Source organism: Aspergillus viridinutans, assembly GCF_018404265.1.
Source record: "Aspergillus viridinutans IFM 47045 DNA, scaffold_1, whole genome shotgun sequence".
In the NCBI taxonomy this organism is placed as follows: Eukaryota; Fungi; Ascomycota; class Eurotiomycetes; order Eurotiales; family Aspergillaceae; genus Aspergillus; species Aspergillus viridinutans.
The window spans coordinates 2,795,150-2,808,051 of record NW_025091217.1 but is presented as its reverse complement, the minus strand read 5'-3'; the positions used below and the strand labels follow the sequence as shown (position 1 = coordinate 2,808,051).

At 51.7% G+C, this 12,902-nt stretch overlaps 5 protein-coding genes across 5 annotated transcripts; 2 read left to right on the top strand and 3 right to left on the bottom strand.

Annotated features, from left to right (window-relative positions):
* Window positions 1-40: 40 nt before the first annotated feature.
* On the top strand, window positions 41-1,789 carry Aspvir_000862 (RING-H2 finger protein; the record flags this gene model as incomplete). The annotated part of the gene is made up of 4 exons (XM_043265994.1): window positions 41-319; window positions 374-773; window positions 828-1,389; window positions 1,441-1,789. The coding sequence occupies 4 exons, from the start codon at window positions 41-43 to the stop codon at window positions 1,787-1,789; spliced, it is 1,590 nt and encodes a 529-aa protein (XP_043121929.1).
* A 1,974-nt stretch (window positions 1,790-3,763) lies between these two features.
* Window positions 3,764-5,441, top strand: Aspvir_000861 (aspartate aminotransferase; the record flags this gene model as incomplete). Its single annotated transcript, XM_043265993.1, has 4 exons — window positions 3,764-4,096; window positions 4,161-4,292; window positions 4,376-5,218; window positions 5,346-5,441. The coding sequence occupies 4 exons, from the start codon at window positions 3,764-3,766 to the stop codon at window positions 5,439-5,441; spliced, it is 1,404 nt and encodes a 467-aa protein (XP_043121928.1).
* Window positions 5,442-5,591: 150 nt separating this feature from the next.
* Aspvir_000860 (putative SNARE protein (Ufe1)) lies at window positions 5,592-6,976 on the bottom strand (the record flags this gene model as incomplete). The annotated part of the gene is made up of 4 exons (XM_043265992.1): window positions 5,592-5,665; window positions 5,752-5,957; window positions 6,033-6,793; window positions 6,845-6,976. 4 exons carry the CDS (start codon window positions 6,974-6,976, stop codon window positions 5,592-5,594), a joined length of 1,173 nt encoding a protein of 390 aa, XP_043121927.1.
* A 410-nt stretch (window positions 6,977-7,386) lies between these two features.
* Aspvir_000859 (putative PB1 domain protein) lies at window positions 7,387-9,236 on the bottom strand (the record flags this gene model as incomplete). Its single annotated transcript, XM_043265991.1, has 5 exons — window positions 7,387-7,416; window positions 7,468-8,586; window positions 8,635-8,970; window positions 9,024-9,173; window positions 9,222-9,236. The coding sequence occupies 5 exons, from the start codon at window positions 9,234-9,236 to the stop codon at window positions 7,387-7,389; spliced, it is 1,650 nt and encodes a 549-aa protein (XP_043121926.1).
* A 2,458-nt stretch (window positions 9,237-11,694) lies between these two features.
* Aspvir_000858 (copper chaperone CCS1) lies at window positions 11,695-12,450 on the bottom strand (the record flags this gene model as incomplete). Its single annotated transcript, XM_043265990.1, has 1 exon — window positions 11,695-12,450. The coding sequence occupies one exon, from the start codon at window positions 12,448-12,450 to the stop codon at window positions 11,695-11,697; it is 756 nt and encodes a 251-aa protein (XP_043121925.1).
* Window positions 12,451-12,902: the final 452 nt, after the last annotated feature.

The window sequence follows — 12,902 nt, the reverse complement described above, 5'->3', positions numbered from 1 at the left end:
GGGGAAATCCCCCATCGATCCGGGCTGGTCCTTTTCAATAATGGAGCCCAGACAAATACCCTCTGTGTTTCCTTATTCCTATTCTTATTTCTCTTCGTCTCTTTTTCTTTTTATTCTCTTCCTTACTCTATCGTCCACCGTTCGAGCGACAGGGTCTTCGGCAGGCTGTACCGTCCTGCCGTCGAATAGCTCTGCGGATCTGTCGTTCACCAACCAAAAGAGGTTCCATCTGCAGAGCAATCAATACACCGTTCCGTCGAACGCTATTGTCGCACCTCTGACCCAAGATTTGATCAATCTAAACGGTACTGACCTTCAGGTGAGTTCATATCTTCAGAGATAGAAGTCACACATAGGACTAATGATATCATAGGGGTTCAATGTCACCGGGAATCCAGTGGATGTTGGCGCATACAACTCGCTCAGTTTGAGTACAGGTGATATTGCCCTTGTTAGCTGCGACACGTCTCTGTACCCAGGCAATCTGGATGCCAGTGCAACCGTATCGAATCTTCTTACAGCGCAAGAGAAGGTATCCGCGGTTCTTCTGTACAGCGCTTCTGCTTCCCATTGCAACTATACCGCCAACAACGACGTTGTCGGCCAATATACCAACGTTTTCACCCTTTTGAACCCAGCCTTTGCCGAATCGCTTAGGGTTCAAATCAGTAAGCAGAACGGGAACGGCTCTCTCAGCATTGTCTACAACATGTCCTTCGTGGGAACAGTCACCCCGTCGACCCAGGACGGGTCAACGGACAGCCCCAATACTGGTGCGTTTCTCTCCCCCGACAAGGCTAGGGTCCTCCTAACCAACTGAAATCTAGCCATGATCATCCTGTACAGCATCACTGGCATTATTACTGCGCTTTTCTTAGCAATCATTATTACCGGGGCTATCCGGGCTCACCGCCATCCGGAACGCTATGGCCCCCGATACACGGCGGGGCGGCCTCGACAAAGTCGAGCGCGAGGGATAGCAAGGGCGATGCTGGATACGATTCCCATCGTCAAATTTGGGGATAGTTCTGACCCCAGGACAGACCCCGTCAAGGGTGATGTGGAGATGTCCCTCGGGACCGAAGAGGAGAGGGTCATTGAGCGTCGAGAGGCACCCGCTGCCGATGGATCCCCTCCATCTGTGACTGTTGGCCAGCGGAATGATGAAACCGAAACCGCCAATGCTGAAACCGACTCCGAACGGCGAGGCACACCGACACCCGCGACAGATACGGAATCGCCGAATGAGCATCCAAATTTTTCCTGTCCGATTTGCACGGATGACTTCATCAAGGGTCAGGACCTCCGCGTGTTGCCCTGCAACCATCAATTTCACCCTGAATGTATCGATCCTTGGCTGGTCAACGTGTCGGGCACTTGCCCGTTATGGTATGTTTTTATGTCGTTACAGCTCAGATATAAAAGCTGACATATCATTAGCCGGATCGACCTCAATCCGCCACAGGCCGAGGAGGAACAAGAGCAGGGTGAGGGAGGCAACAACAATGCATCTCAAGACAACGCGACTGCACCAGCAGCAGACGCTACTTCAAGTCGTCAACATCGCCGGATATCTTCGTACCTGCATGGCCCCTTGAATGCCCGCCGGATGCGCGATGCCACCGTGGAGGAAAGACTTGCTGCGCTCCGGAGCGTACGGGAGGAAGCCAGCCGGGACGCTAGCAACGAAGAGGCAGAGCGCCGACGCAATCGACTGACGGCACGGTTACGCGAGCGATTCCGTATACGAACACGCACATGTGGAGTCGAGGCTACGGCGCAACCATAGATTCGCTGCGGACATTGTCACCCAGCGATGCGAGTTGGATGCCAACTGATCGATTTCGATTTGCAATCTCACATATCGCCTCAGTATAGAAGACTTCCAGTCATCTACGATTCATTCTTCTGTGTTATATTTCGATTTTGAATTGAGGTACCATCAGGGCATGGTATGGCTTGCAAGGTCCGCCGATATTTATTGGATACTGCTCCATTTTCAGTTTTTGTCTGGATGATTGATGAGTATATGGTTATGGTTATGGTTACGGTTATGGGCGATACAGGGCGTTTTTTGGAGATTGGAGTCTTGGGTTCAGCGGCCTCAAAAAGATCTTTTGCATTTGGCATGATTTCACTTCTTTATACATATATATGTACGTGACTCCAAGAATGAATGCATCACATACCATCTGTGTTAGTATCATTCCAGTTTCGACATCTTTCACGTAAGAGGCTTTCCGGAATCCGGCGACGGCTTCGACAGAATTTCCTCATTCGGAAATAGTCCACCCCGTGGGGAAAATGGACGGGGATGGTGGATTCATGGCGGGCCACGAAGCCCACGATGCTGTTGATTTCCTTTTTTCTCGCATTGTGATTCGACACGAAGGCCGAATTCTACAGTCGTAAGGCTGGGGTCTGTATTTGCCTCCATTCATTTTTGAGTGGCCTGACTGTTAGCTACAGCTGAAGATTCTACGAAACTGCCGCTGCGCGAATACCCAGTTTCCTGGCGAGTTCACACTGGTGTATCCCGAAAAGAATGCATGTACTATTACTCTATAGAATCGCAAACACTACCTGGGCAAGATATTGTATATATAGTGGTATCTACTCGGAATCGCGGAGTGGATGCCGGGGCCAGAACCGAAATTTAATCACACATCTTACCTCTGATATTATCTAAGAGGTTAATCGGGGTAACTCCGCCGGGTGACCCTCCTTTTTTTGCCAACTGGAAAAAAGATCTTACAAATTGATGGGGAGGTCGGTTAATTATTGACACTTCGGAAACTGGACTCTGGTATTTGGGAATTAACAATAAGAATACCTGTAGGTTATCTTCTGGTCAAGAAGTCTGGATTATGATTTGACAGAGGGCTAAAGCTGTATGGTTGTTAAGCATTGTTATCATGCGCTCTTTAAGTAGGTAGATAATTACTTGTGATGGTGATGGTCCTGCTGACTTTATAGCCTCGGTGGTTGGTTGGCCCGAACATGACGCATGCGACGAATATCATTCGAGGTCGAAAGGACTACAGAGTAGACAGCTCCTGAGTAAACCATCTCGAGGATAAGATCATAATACTTAAAGTGCTTTAATAAAGGACACTGGCATGTGATGTCGTCATGCCATTGTGCTATAATCGGCATCGGGGCAAGCAAGTTCCTCGGCTCGCCGTCAGGAGAAAAATCACGCTTTGGGTCGGGTGAAGTTGGGTTGAATGATTCTCTTACATAAATAGCGAAAGGAGGGAGAATGAGTACCTCTCTAATGGACTGATTATTTGTTTTTGACTCGGTTCTTATCTCATTGAGTATTATTGACTCAGGATCAGGATTGATACTATTCCCATCCCCAATATTACCCTTTTCAGACACAAAAAGATACCCCTCACTGGGCCTGGATTTCCCCTCATCGACTTATCTTTCTCTCGGTCTGCAAATCTTCAATATATCGCATTCCCTGCCTATCATATTATCAAGGAACGCTTGAGATAACTCCGTCGGGATTTATCTGCTTCTTTCTTGGGCCTGTCAGACTGTCTCCGCCCGGTGAACGCAAGCAGAATTCCTCTTGTGACTGGAGAATGATCGATCTCCAAAAATAAACCCCAGTCATTGCTGAGTTTGTTTCGAGAGCGAAAACAGAAGATCCAGAACAGGAAAAATTCCCGCATTTTGTGTTTCCATTACTCATACCATTTTTGGTGCTGGCCTTTATTTACCCGTCATTTCATTCTCATCTGCATTCTGCGCCATGTCTTCCCCGCGTCTACCCACTTCTCCTACTACAACTACTACTACCTCTACATCCTCCTCTTCCTCTTTCTCATCAACCTCTCTCTCATCATCATCATCATCCTCCTCCTCCATCGCTCGAAGTCGTCTCGCCTCCCTTTCCTCACACATCATGGGTTCCTCCAGCCCGTCCGTCTTCTCCACGGCCGTTGTGCCCGCCGCTCCAGAAGATCCTCTCTTCGGTCTGGCTCAAGCTTTTCGTCAGGATCCATCGGACAAAAAGGTCGATCTCGTCATTGGCGCCTACAGAGACAACAATGCAAAGCCTTGGATCCTTCCTGTAGTAAAAAAGGTGATTCGCTATCCCCGTCACAGCATCCTGATGAAGGAGCATGCGACTGACAGATTTGATCCAGGCCGACGAGGCGATCCGCAACGACCCCAACCTCAACCATGAATATCTCCCCATCAAAGGTCTTCCAGATTTCACCTCGGCCGCTCAAAAGCTCATAGTCGGTGCGGATAGTGCAGCCATCCGTGAGAAGCGAGTATGTTGACCCGCGCTCACTCCCTTAGAACGCCTTGCGACCGTGGTTGGATATCGGAAAACTAATCGGCGGGCTGATAACAGGTCTGCACACTGCAAGCCATTTCGGGAACAGGTGCATTGCACCTGGGCGCATTGTTCCTGGCCAAATTCCACCCCCTACCCCCCAAGGTCTACCTCTCCAGCCCCACCTGGGCAAACCACCACCAGATCTTCACCAACGTCGGCCTCACCCTCGCCAACTACCCCTACTTCTCCGCCAAAACCAAAGGCCTTGACTTCGACGGCATGCTCGTTGCCCTGCGCGAAGCTCCACCCGGCTCCATCATCGTGCTGCACGCCTGCGCTCACAACCCCACCGGCGTCGACCTGACCCAAGATCAGTGGAAGCAGGTCGCGGTCGTCCTGCGCGAGCGCCAGCACTTCCCCTTCTTCGACACAGCGTACCAGGGCTTCGCGTCCGGCGATCTCTCCCGTGACTCCTGGGCGATCCGCTACTTCGTCGATCAGGGCTTCGAGCTCTGCATCGCCCAGTCCTTCGCCAAGAACTTTGGTCTGTACGGTCAGCGCACCGGCGCCTTCCACTTCGTTTCGGCCCCCGGCCCCGATGCCGCAACTGCCAATGCCCACATCGCCTCCCAGCTAGCCATCCTGCAGCGTTCCGAGATTTCCAACCCGCCTGCGTACGGCGCGCGCATCGCCAGCCGCATCCTCAATGACCCCCAGCTCTTTGCCGAGTGGGAGGAGGACCTCCGGACGATGAGCGGCCGTATCGCGGAGATGCGCAAGGGTCTGCGGGAGCGCCTCGAGGCAAAGGGCACCCCCGGCAACTGGGACCACATCACCAGTCAAATCGGCATGTTCAGTTTCACCGGATTGACCGAAGCGCAAGTCAAGATTCTGAGAGAAAAGTGGCACGTGTACATGGTAAGTGGCTGTTTCTCCTTTTATTAGCGGCGCCGGCTAGACACCGCAATTTCTGGGGTTCTCCGCCCCGCTCCTCGAACCATAGCCGCGGCAGTTGCAGACGACAAGCTAATATTTTATTCTCTAGACCAAGAACGGCCGTATCTCAATGGCGGGCCTCAACACAAATAACATCGATTACTTCGCCGAAGCGGTCGACAGCGTCGTCCGCGAGACCTCATAATCGCTTCGCTTCTGCTCCTTTCTTCGCCAGATATCCGTCCTCCGTCATGACCCGTTCGCATCTCTTATCCATTCTAATTACCCCTTCGCATCTTCGGATGGACTGTATTTTCTTTTTACTCTGCATGGCCCGTCGGATTGAGCCGTTACTCTACTCGCATATGTAGATCGCCTTGAGCGAGGGTTTTCCCTGAATGAACTCATTCTCAACCACATGTAATGCATCTGATTAGAATGGTATCGTAGTAATATGTCCAGTAAAATCATGCCAGCCAGCTAGAAAATCAAATCCCACACCACAAGCCACGTACACAGTCCCACCGTCCCCCAAAACACCGCCTGCGCCGTACTCCGTTGCTGCGTCGCGCGCTTCAGCTCCTTGTTCCCCTGCCCGATGTTCGACGTCGTCGTGGAAGCATCCGTGACCAGCTGCTCGATATACTCCTCCTGCGTCGACAAATGCGACACAAGCGTCTGCTGGAGGGAGGAGATCTCCAGGAGCGATTTCTCGGCATTTCTGCACAAAAACACCATTAGCATTTCGCCAGCCCAATTCCGTCAGAGTGTACGATAAGAGTAGAACATAACATACTGTACTTTACTCAACGCATCCTCATACTGCCTCAGCATGAGATCATTCTCCTCGGCAAACAACTGCAATTGCTCAGGAGACAGCTCCGCCTCGATAGCCGCTGACTCGGTCTCGCTCAGCGTCGCGCCGCGCAAGTGTGGTTCCGCGGTTGTCGGGCCCGACATAGACACAGAGGCAGAGGCAGAGGCAGAGAGGGGGGCCCTAGCCCCGCCCGCCTCACTCTTATAGAGTACGCTCTTCTCCTTCTCGCGGACGCGCTCGATGCGCTTCTCGACCATATCGCGCTGGGCCTCGGCCGCGCGCTCGAGCCCCCGCCGCAGGAACCAGAGGATGCTCTCGCGGACGGCGCGGAGGGTGCGCGCGCGCTCCTCGTCGTGGATCTGCTCGGGGGATTTGTTCTCGGTGGGGGTGTTTGCGAGGGCGCTGGCGCCGCCGGCCCAGCGGAGGAGGGCGGACGGGGCGCGGTGTTTCTTGCGGAGGAGGCCGGATTCGGTTTCCTGGCGGAGGGATTCTGCGGTCGAGAGGTTGGCGATTGAGGAGGAGAGGTCGCGGAGGAGGAGGGCGGTGGAGGAGTCGATGGAGTCGCGTTCGGTGTCGGTGAGGGGTTTGCTTTGGGGGGTGCTGGTGCTGGTACTGGCTGTGGTGGAGGTGGTCGGGCTGGTGCGGAGGGAGGTGGTGCGGGGATGGACGGTTGGGGTTGTGGAGAGGTAGGAGTGGCGGATGGATTGGAGGTAGAGGAGGAGAGAGTGGATGTGCGAGTTCTATTGTGTGTTAGCATTGGGTTTGACATTGAGAGCGGGAGGCACACTGACTATTCGGTATGCTTCTTTGAGGAACTCGTCGGGGGTTGCGGTGGACGGGGGACGAGGCTCCCCCTTGGGGATTGTGGTGCTTGCATGTTTGTCCTTGAGGAGATGGTTGATCTCTGAGGTAATGTCGGTCATTTTGAAATAATCCCTCAGTAACTGATTTACGGAGATTGTGATGAGCTGTAGCTGGAGAGACGCAACAGAAGAAGCCTCGCTGTCAACAATCAACGTCACTGCGCAGTGGGTCTCTATGGCTGTCCGCATTCCCGTGATCCGACTTGCCCTAGTCTTTACTCTTAGCTAAGATACATTAAGAGATACATTTTACTGCAGTTGCTGGACAAAAGTACGCTACATATCAATCAATGGGTATCCATATAAATACATAAGCGGAAATAAGACATCTCGCTCGTACGAATCATCAAAGGGTATAAATCATGCAACATCGAAAAGTCAGCACTGACAGCACCAAGAATGCAACAGCAGAGACTGGCTCTCTGCTCATCTATAACCAGAAAATCCTCTTGCAAAGAACGCCTCCAGAACTATATCATTGGTCTTTCTTCAACCCATATCTAAAGCCAGTCAGTTACCGCTCATTTCACAAACGCGTGGACCGGACTCACCTCCATCTTGCCCATCTCGCTGCCCTCCCTCCGAGCTGCCTCGGTGGCCGAACTCAGCAGGAGGTCTAAATCCTCCTGATCCACCATTGTAATCATATCGCCCTCGTCCTGCATTCGGATTCGTAGAAGCGAGCGGAAGCCAAACTTCTCACGGATCTTGGCTTCAAACTCGCTGTACTCCATCGTGGGCCCGATCATGATATACCGGGTATCTTCAAAAGCATGAACTTTGATCCGGAATCTGCGGACATCAGGCCTGCGTGAGTCGGCTCGCCTTGACTCTCGGACCGGTGATCTGGTTCGTCGCTGCGAGCTGCCGGGTGTCTCGTAGATGCCGCGGGCACCATGTACACCACACGTATCGCCCACGTATTCCTCTTCTTCGTCAATGTACCGTTGCTGCTGAGGAGGCATGCCTCTTCGTCCGCTACTGGTCATAGATCGTGGGCTTGTGTACACTCCGCACCCGTCCTCACCGTAGCCATTCCGAGGGATTGATGCAGAACTTGTTTCGCTGGTTCCTCTTCTGTGGCTTCCCGTTTCCCGAGAAGGAAGATATCTGTCGGTCTCTGGACCATTGAGCCCTCGTGGATAATGTCGGTTGGGTGGTCCACGGGGTTCAGAGGCCGTACGAGTCGTCCCAATCCGTGGCTTGTCGAAAGCGGACATGTCTGCGCTACTCCTCCCATTGGGCTGAGAGCCGGGTCGACCGAGATTGAGCCGAGGAGGCCGCGCCGCCCGAACCGAACCTGGTCTACCACTGGCACCCACGCTACTACCGGAAGAGGTCTTTGTGCTAGCCTTGTCACCTTCTGGAGGTGGCGTAGGTGGGAACAAAGTGCGGGTTAGCGGGGGTTCCGACTGCTGACGACTTCGTCCCGACAGATTCTTTTGCACCAGGTTCGTGGCAGCGAACGAGATACTGTCGGCGGGGCGGTCATCGAACGCTGATTGAGTTCGTATTAAATCTGTAGATTGATGTCCATTCCGCATGTTGCCTTGCGATGACGCTGCGATCAGTCTCGCCTTGCCTAGATAGTCTTTTGTTTTGAGATTCTTGACTTTGGCCTCGTTGGGTCGATAGACAACTCCCACGGGAATCGAGAATACCGTGTACCCCTGCTTCGGTCAGCAAAAACTCAACAATCAAGGCACTATAAGTTATACCTCTGCCCTCTCCCGAATGGCATCGTCAATGACATCGTGGTCGGGAGTGACCTTTTCTTTCACTGCGTATTCGAGGTCCTGCATGCCTGGACCCATTTGCTGTAGGTAGATATAGCAGAGTCCCCGATTGAACAAGACCTCACACGAGAAGAGACGGAATTTCAGGCCCAATTGCTCATAGTCAATGGATGTATTGCCCCGGAGATAGAGAAGGGTGTCATTGAAATTGGCCAATGCTTCTTCAAAATCGCCTAGAAGGAAGTTGGACACGCCTTCTTGGAAATAGGCAATGGCAAGGTACTGGTCTAGACTGACGGCGCGTTGGTAACATTGGACCTAGCTGAACGTTCAGTGGACTTCCGTCAAATGGTTTTGATGAATAACCATACGGCTTTTTCATGCTCTCCCAGCGTTGCATAGATGACTCCACAGTTGAAGAATATCTTGGACGTATCCGCAATATGACCAAAGATCCGTATGGCTTCCTCATACTCTTGATTGTCGTAGTGTTCCAGAGCCAACACCCATGTCTCAATTTCCTGCTCTATGTCAGAATCTGCATTGCGAGATCGAGGGGTCACTCATACCTGTTTCAATGACATCTTTCCGTAGGATCAAACTCTACGTCTGCGCCTCTAAATGACAAGCAAGAAGAAACTGCAATAGCTGACGATATCCCCGTCCCACTCAGCCCCAGGTAGTGTTTCGACCTCTGTGCGGCCTGAGAAACAAACAGGAGTCGAGACGAGGAAAGCCGGATGATAGTCTCCCACACAACGGAATAGTAAAAGCAGGGTTAAGTTATATATGGCGGTCACTGGAAGCCAAGAGGCTGACCACTTTTTCTGATATGCAAGATAGTGGGCTGGCGCAGTGAGCAGGGGTATTAATGAGTCCGACGGGATGCGCGTAGGAGCTAAAGCTGCGGGGCGGAGGGCCTTTGAAGAACCAGGAGGAAGCCCTTCTCTCGTGGTGCGGTGATGGTACTTTGTGGCTTGAGTGCCCAGCAGCTAGATAGCCTGTCTTTTGCAATCCGAGAATCTGCTATTCTGGACAGAATGCCCAGCCGATCCCGTGAATCTTAGTCCTCCCGTGATCCTGGACGAACGATAGGTCTGAAGTTATAATTAGATCATCCGGTGGTCTAAGACAGCCGAAAGCCCAAAATCTGCTAGTAAGAAATGAGCATAGTATGTCATATGGATTGATCGATTCTTCAGATTCCTGTGCCAGTCAAGCTGCTTTCTGAGACTTTTCTATTCTCCAGCACCTGGCCGATTTGAACGGTGCCTGATACGAAGTTCTTGAGTAGAGATTGGCAGGACGGAATGAGCGACAAGGAGTCGTCATAAAAAATAATTAAGCAGGGAGGAAAACGAGGGGGAAGCAAGGAACGTTCAGAGATGTGGCCTGCAGCAGAAGAAAAATGGCAAGGATACGAATCAGTCCCCTAGTGTGTGTCCACCTTACTCAACTGAGGAGAAGAAGCCGGGCTAGCGTTCTGTACAGAGTAGGTATGTCAGAGGCATGAGTCGAGTACTACTAAATCAGAGATGCGCACCGAGATTGGGAAACTGGAGACTCACTGGAAAGGGGGGAAATAATTACAATCGTTGATCAAAGTGGACTGCCAAGGAAGTGACGGAGAAGAGGGATGCAGTTCAATTGATGATTTGATGCTCCTGAATAGCCGTAAGCGCCCAGCGTCGAGAAGGATAACATCCTGGGTGGTTGTCATGAGGATTATCCCATCCTCCACTTATATTATATTATTAGCTTTCCCCTGCAGGTGCGCAGCCCGACAGGACGTTGTGGGACGGCTCATGGAGGAATCGGTGACTTGGATGAGGGGAGAAATTGATTTCCTCCTCTTTCAAGGGATCTGATTTGATCAAGAACTGTGCAACAAGATTCGATAATCACGAAGTAAGGTGAGCAATCAAGGGTGAAGAAAGGCGAACGGGCCCTTGTCCTTGGTGATGCGAAGGTGTGATTGATGGGCTCCAGCAAAAGGCCCGTCCCGATCGATGCGGGGCCATCCTTTACCATCACATTCCCAGACTGTACTCTTGCCTTCAAGGGGGTCTTCTATTATTCTCAACTCATTGTCAGGCCATTCCTACGTTAATGGGGTCTAGATATCCATTACTGACTTGAAATGAGATGGCAGAATCCTTCAAGTTTCCCGCAGCTAATAAGATAGATGCTTCCACCAACTCTTCTCAAGCTAACACTCCTCCAGCAAATCGACTGGTTTTAGGCTCTCCCGCATCCCCGCCACGGCGCTTGTACAGACTGCCATCAGTGGTTTCGGAAGATACATCTCTTCAAGACTCCATCTAGAGCAATAGAGATGGCTTCGGCCCTTATTACCATGCTAGGAAAACTTCGGTTAGTGAACAGCATGATTAGCTCGCTAATGACGGAGTAATACACTTACTGACCTTAGTCTGCCACTAGCTGCTTGGGTATCTAGGTCTCCTCAATTATTGATCGTGAACTAGAACTCACGGTAGTCATGTAGACGATAGCATGGCAGCCACTAGCTCGATTTTGGATGCAAGGAGAAGACGCTGTCATCGGTCAGACAGGGTTGAACAATACTATCAATGCAGGAGAAGAAATTCCTGTCCAATGACCATCTCCTGGCGCTTGCTCTCAAGACTTCGTCTGTCTATATTTAGGCCTCTGCTGCCTTTTCTGCGGAGGTGTTCTGTCATGCCGCGTTGTTATCTGGGATCTCGATCCGATGGTCACCTGTTTGGACACAATTGTCTGTTGTTCTTGTCATGATCAATTTGTGTCCTCGCTCGCACTCAAAGTCCGCGAGATACACCGCCAGCGCCAAGTGCCCAGTGCTCACTGTCCACACAGTGGAGGTTCGGAGTATCGAGTCCCACTGAGAATCTTACAGGTCCCAGTTCCCTTTACGCCTACGATTCTTGCTCGAGCGTGGCTGCAGTGCTCATGCAACAAATCATTCTGTTCAATTGACATCATCTCCGCGATAGGTATCATAAATCCGTGCAAGATTTGGGAGACAGTCTAGACTCCAAAAGTCTACACCATTCCCTGAGAGACCTGTTCCTGTCGCTCCTGCCATACATTCTTCCCCGAACATGAGCAGACAATCTTGTCATTATCCCACACGCCCGCACTGCGAGCGATCACACCGACTAACGTATCAGGATCCTCTCGTTGAAATGGGCCTTCCTGGCTCTTGGATACGACCATACTCCGCCCAATCAGCTCCCAAATCGCCACCGGTCGATCCAAGAAGACATTCCCCCGGCCCTTGTTATCCACATCCACACTCCCAAACACGCCGCGCGGCTCCTTGGGCGCCTCGGAACCCATTACCTTAGCCTTCAAGGCCTCCCAGATACCCCCCGTAGATTCTGCGCCTCGCGAGATATCCCCCGCTTCCCGGACAGTCGCCCAGTATTTTCCCGGTGCCAGCCCGTTGATGGTCAGATCTACCAGAGTCAGGTTCGAGGACACCTGCACCATGCGTGCCAGTCCACGGATCTTATTCGATACGGCCGTCGAGTGCGTCTCTAATATGCAGACTGCAGAACCTGTCGCGTATCGCATCACCAGATCAGTACCGCCCTCGCAAGTCTGTCCGCCCAAGGGGAGGTATAACGTACTGTTTGATGTGCCGCTTCCACGTAGAATCGCATCCCGACCAGTAGCTTGGATGGCAGTGACTATCGAGCTAGGTGGCGCTGTGCCCTCGATGAGGACAAGCTGATCTTTAAGATTCGTTTCAACCTTCTTGACGCCTGCGTAGGACGGACATGCATCAGTACACATGGTTATCAGCTAAAGGCCCTGCCTCACTAAACACGAACCTTCCACATTATAAAGCGAGTTAGTCACATCTTTAACACAGCTTTCACAGGTCATGGGCACCGCGAAGGTGGTCTGCCATCAAGTCATTAATCGCAACGGCACCGTGCAACCATATCAGCCAAGAAACCAAAACAAACCTGGAATGGCTCAATCATTTCGGTATGGCGCTAAAAAGCTCCAGAGAATATATCCTCACAATTAGAGAAGATAGAGAAAAAGAAATCAATAATTTTAGAAGCTGTATTTAAAGCAGAAGAACATACTCCGTCGCCCTCCGCGAGTTAATAATCATTGCGGGACCAGGCGGGGGCTTTGAAATCGGCGATGGAGTTCGGCCCTTCGATCACATTCCCCAAGTTTGGTTATTCCGATAGCGTCACCATACCAGCCGGGCTGCACCATCTCCTTTCCGA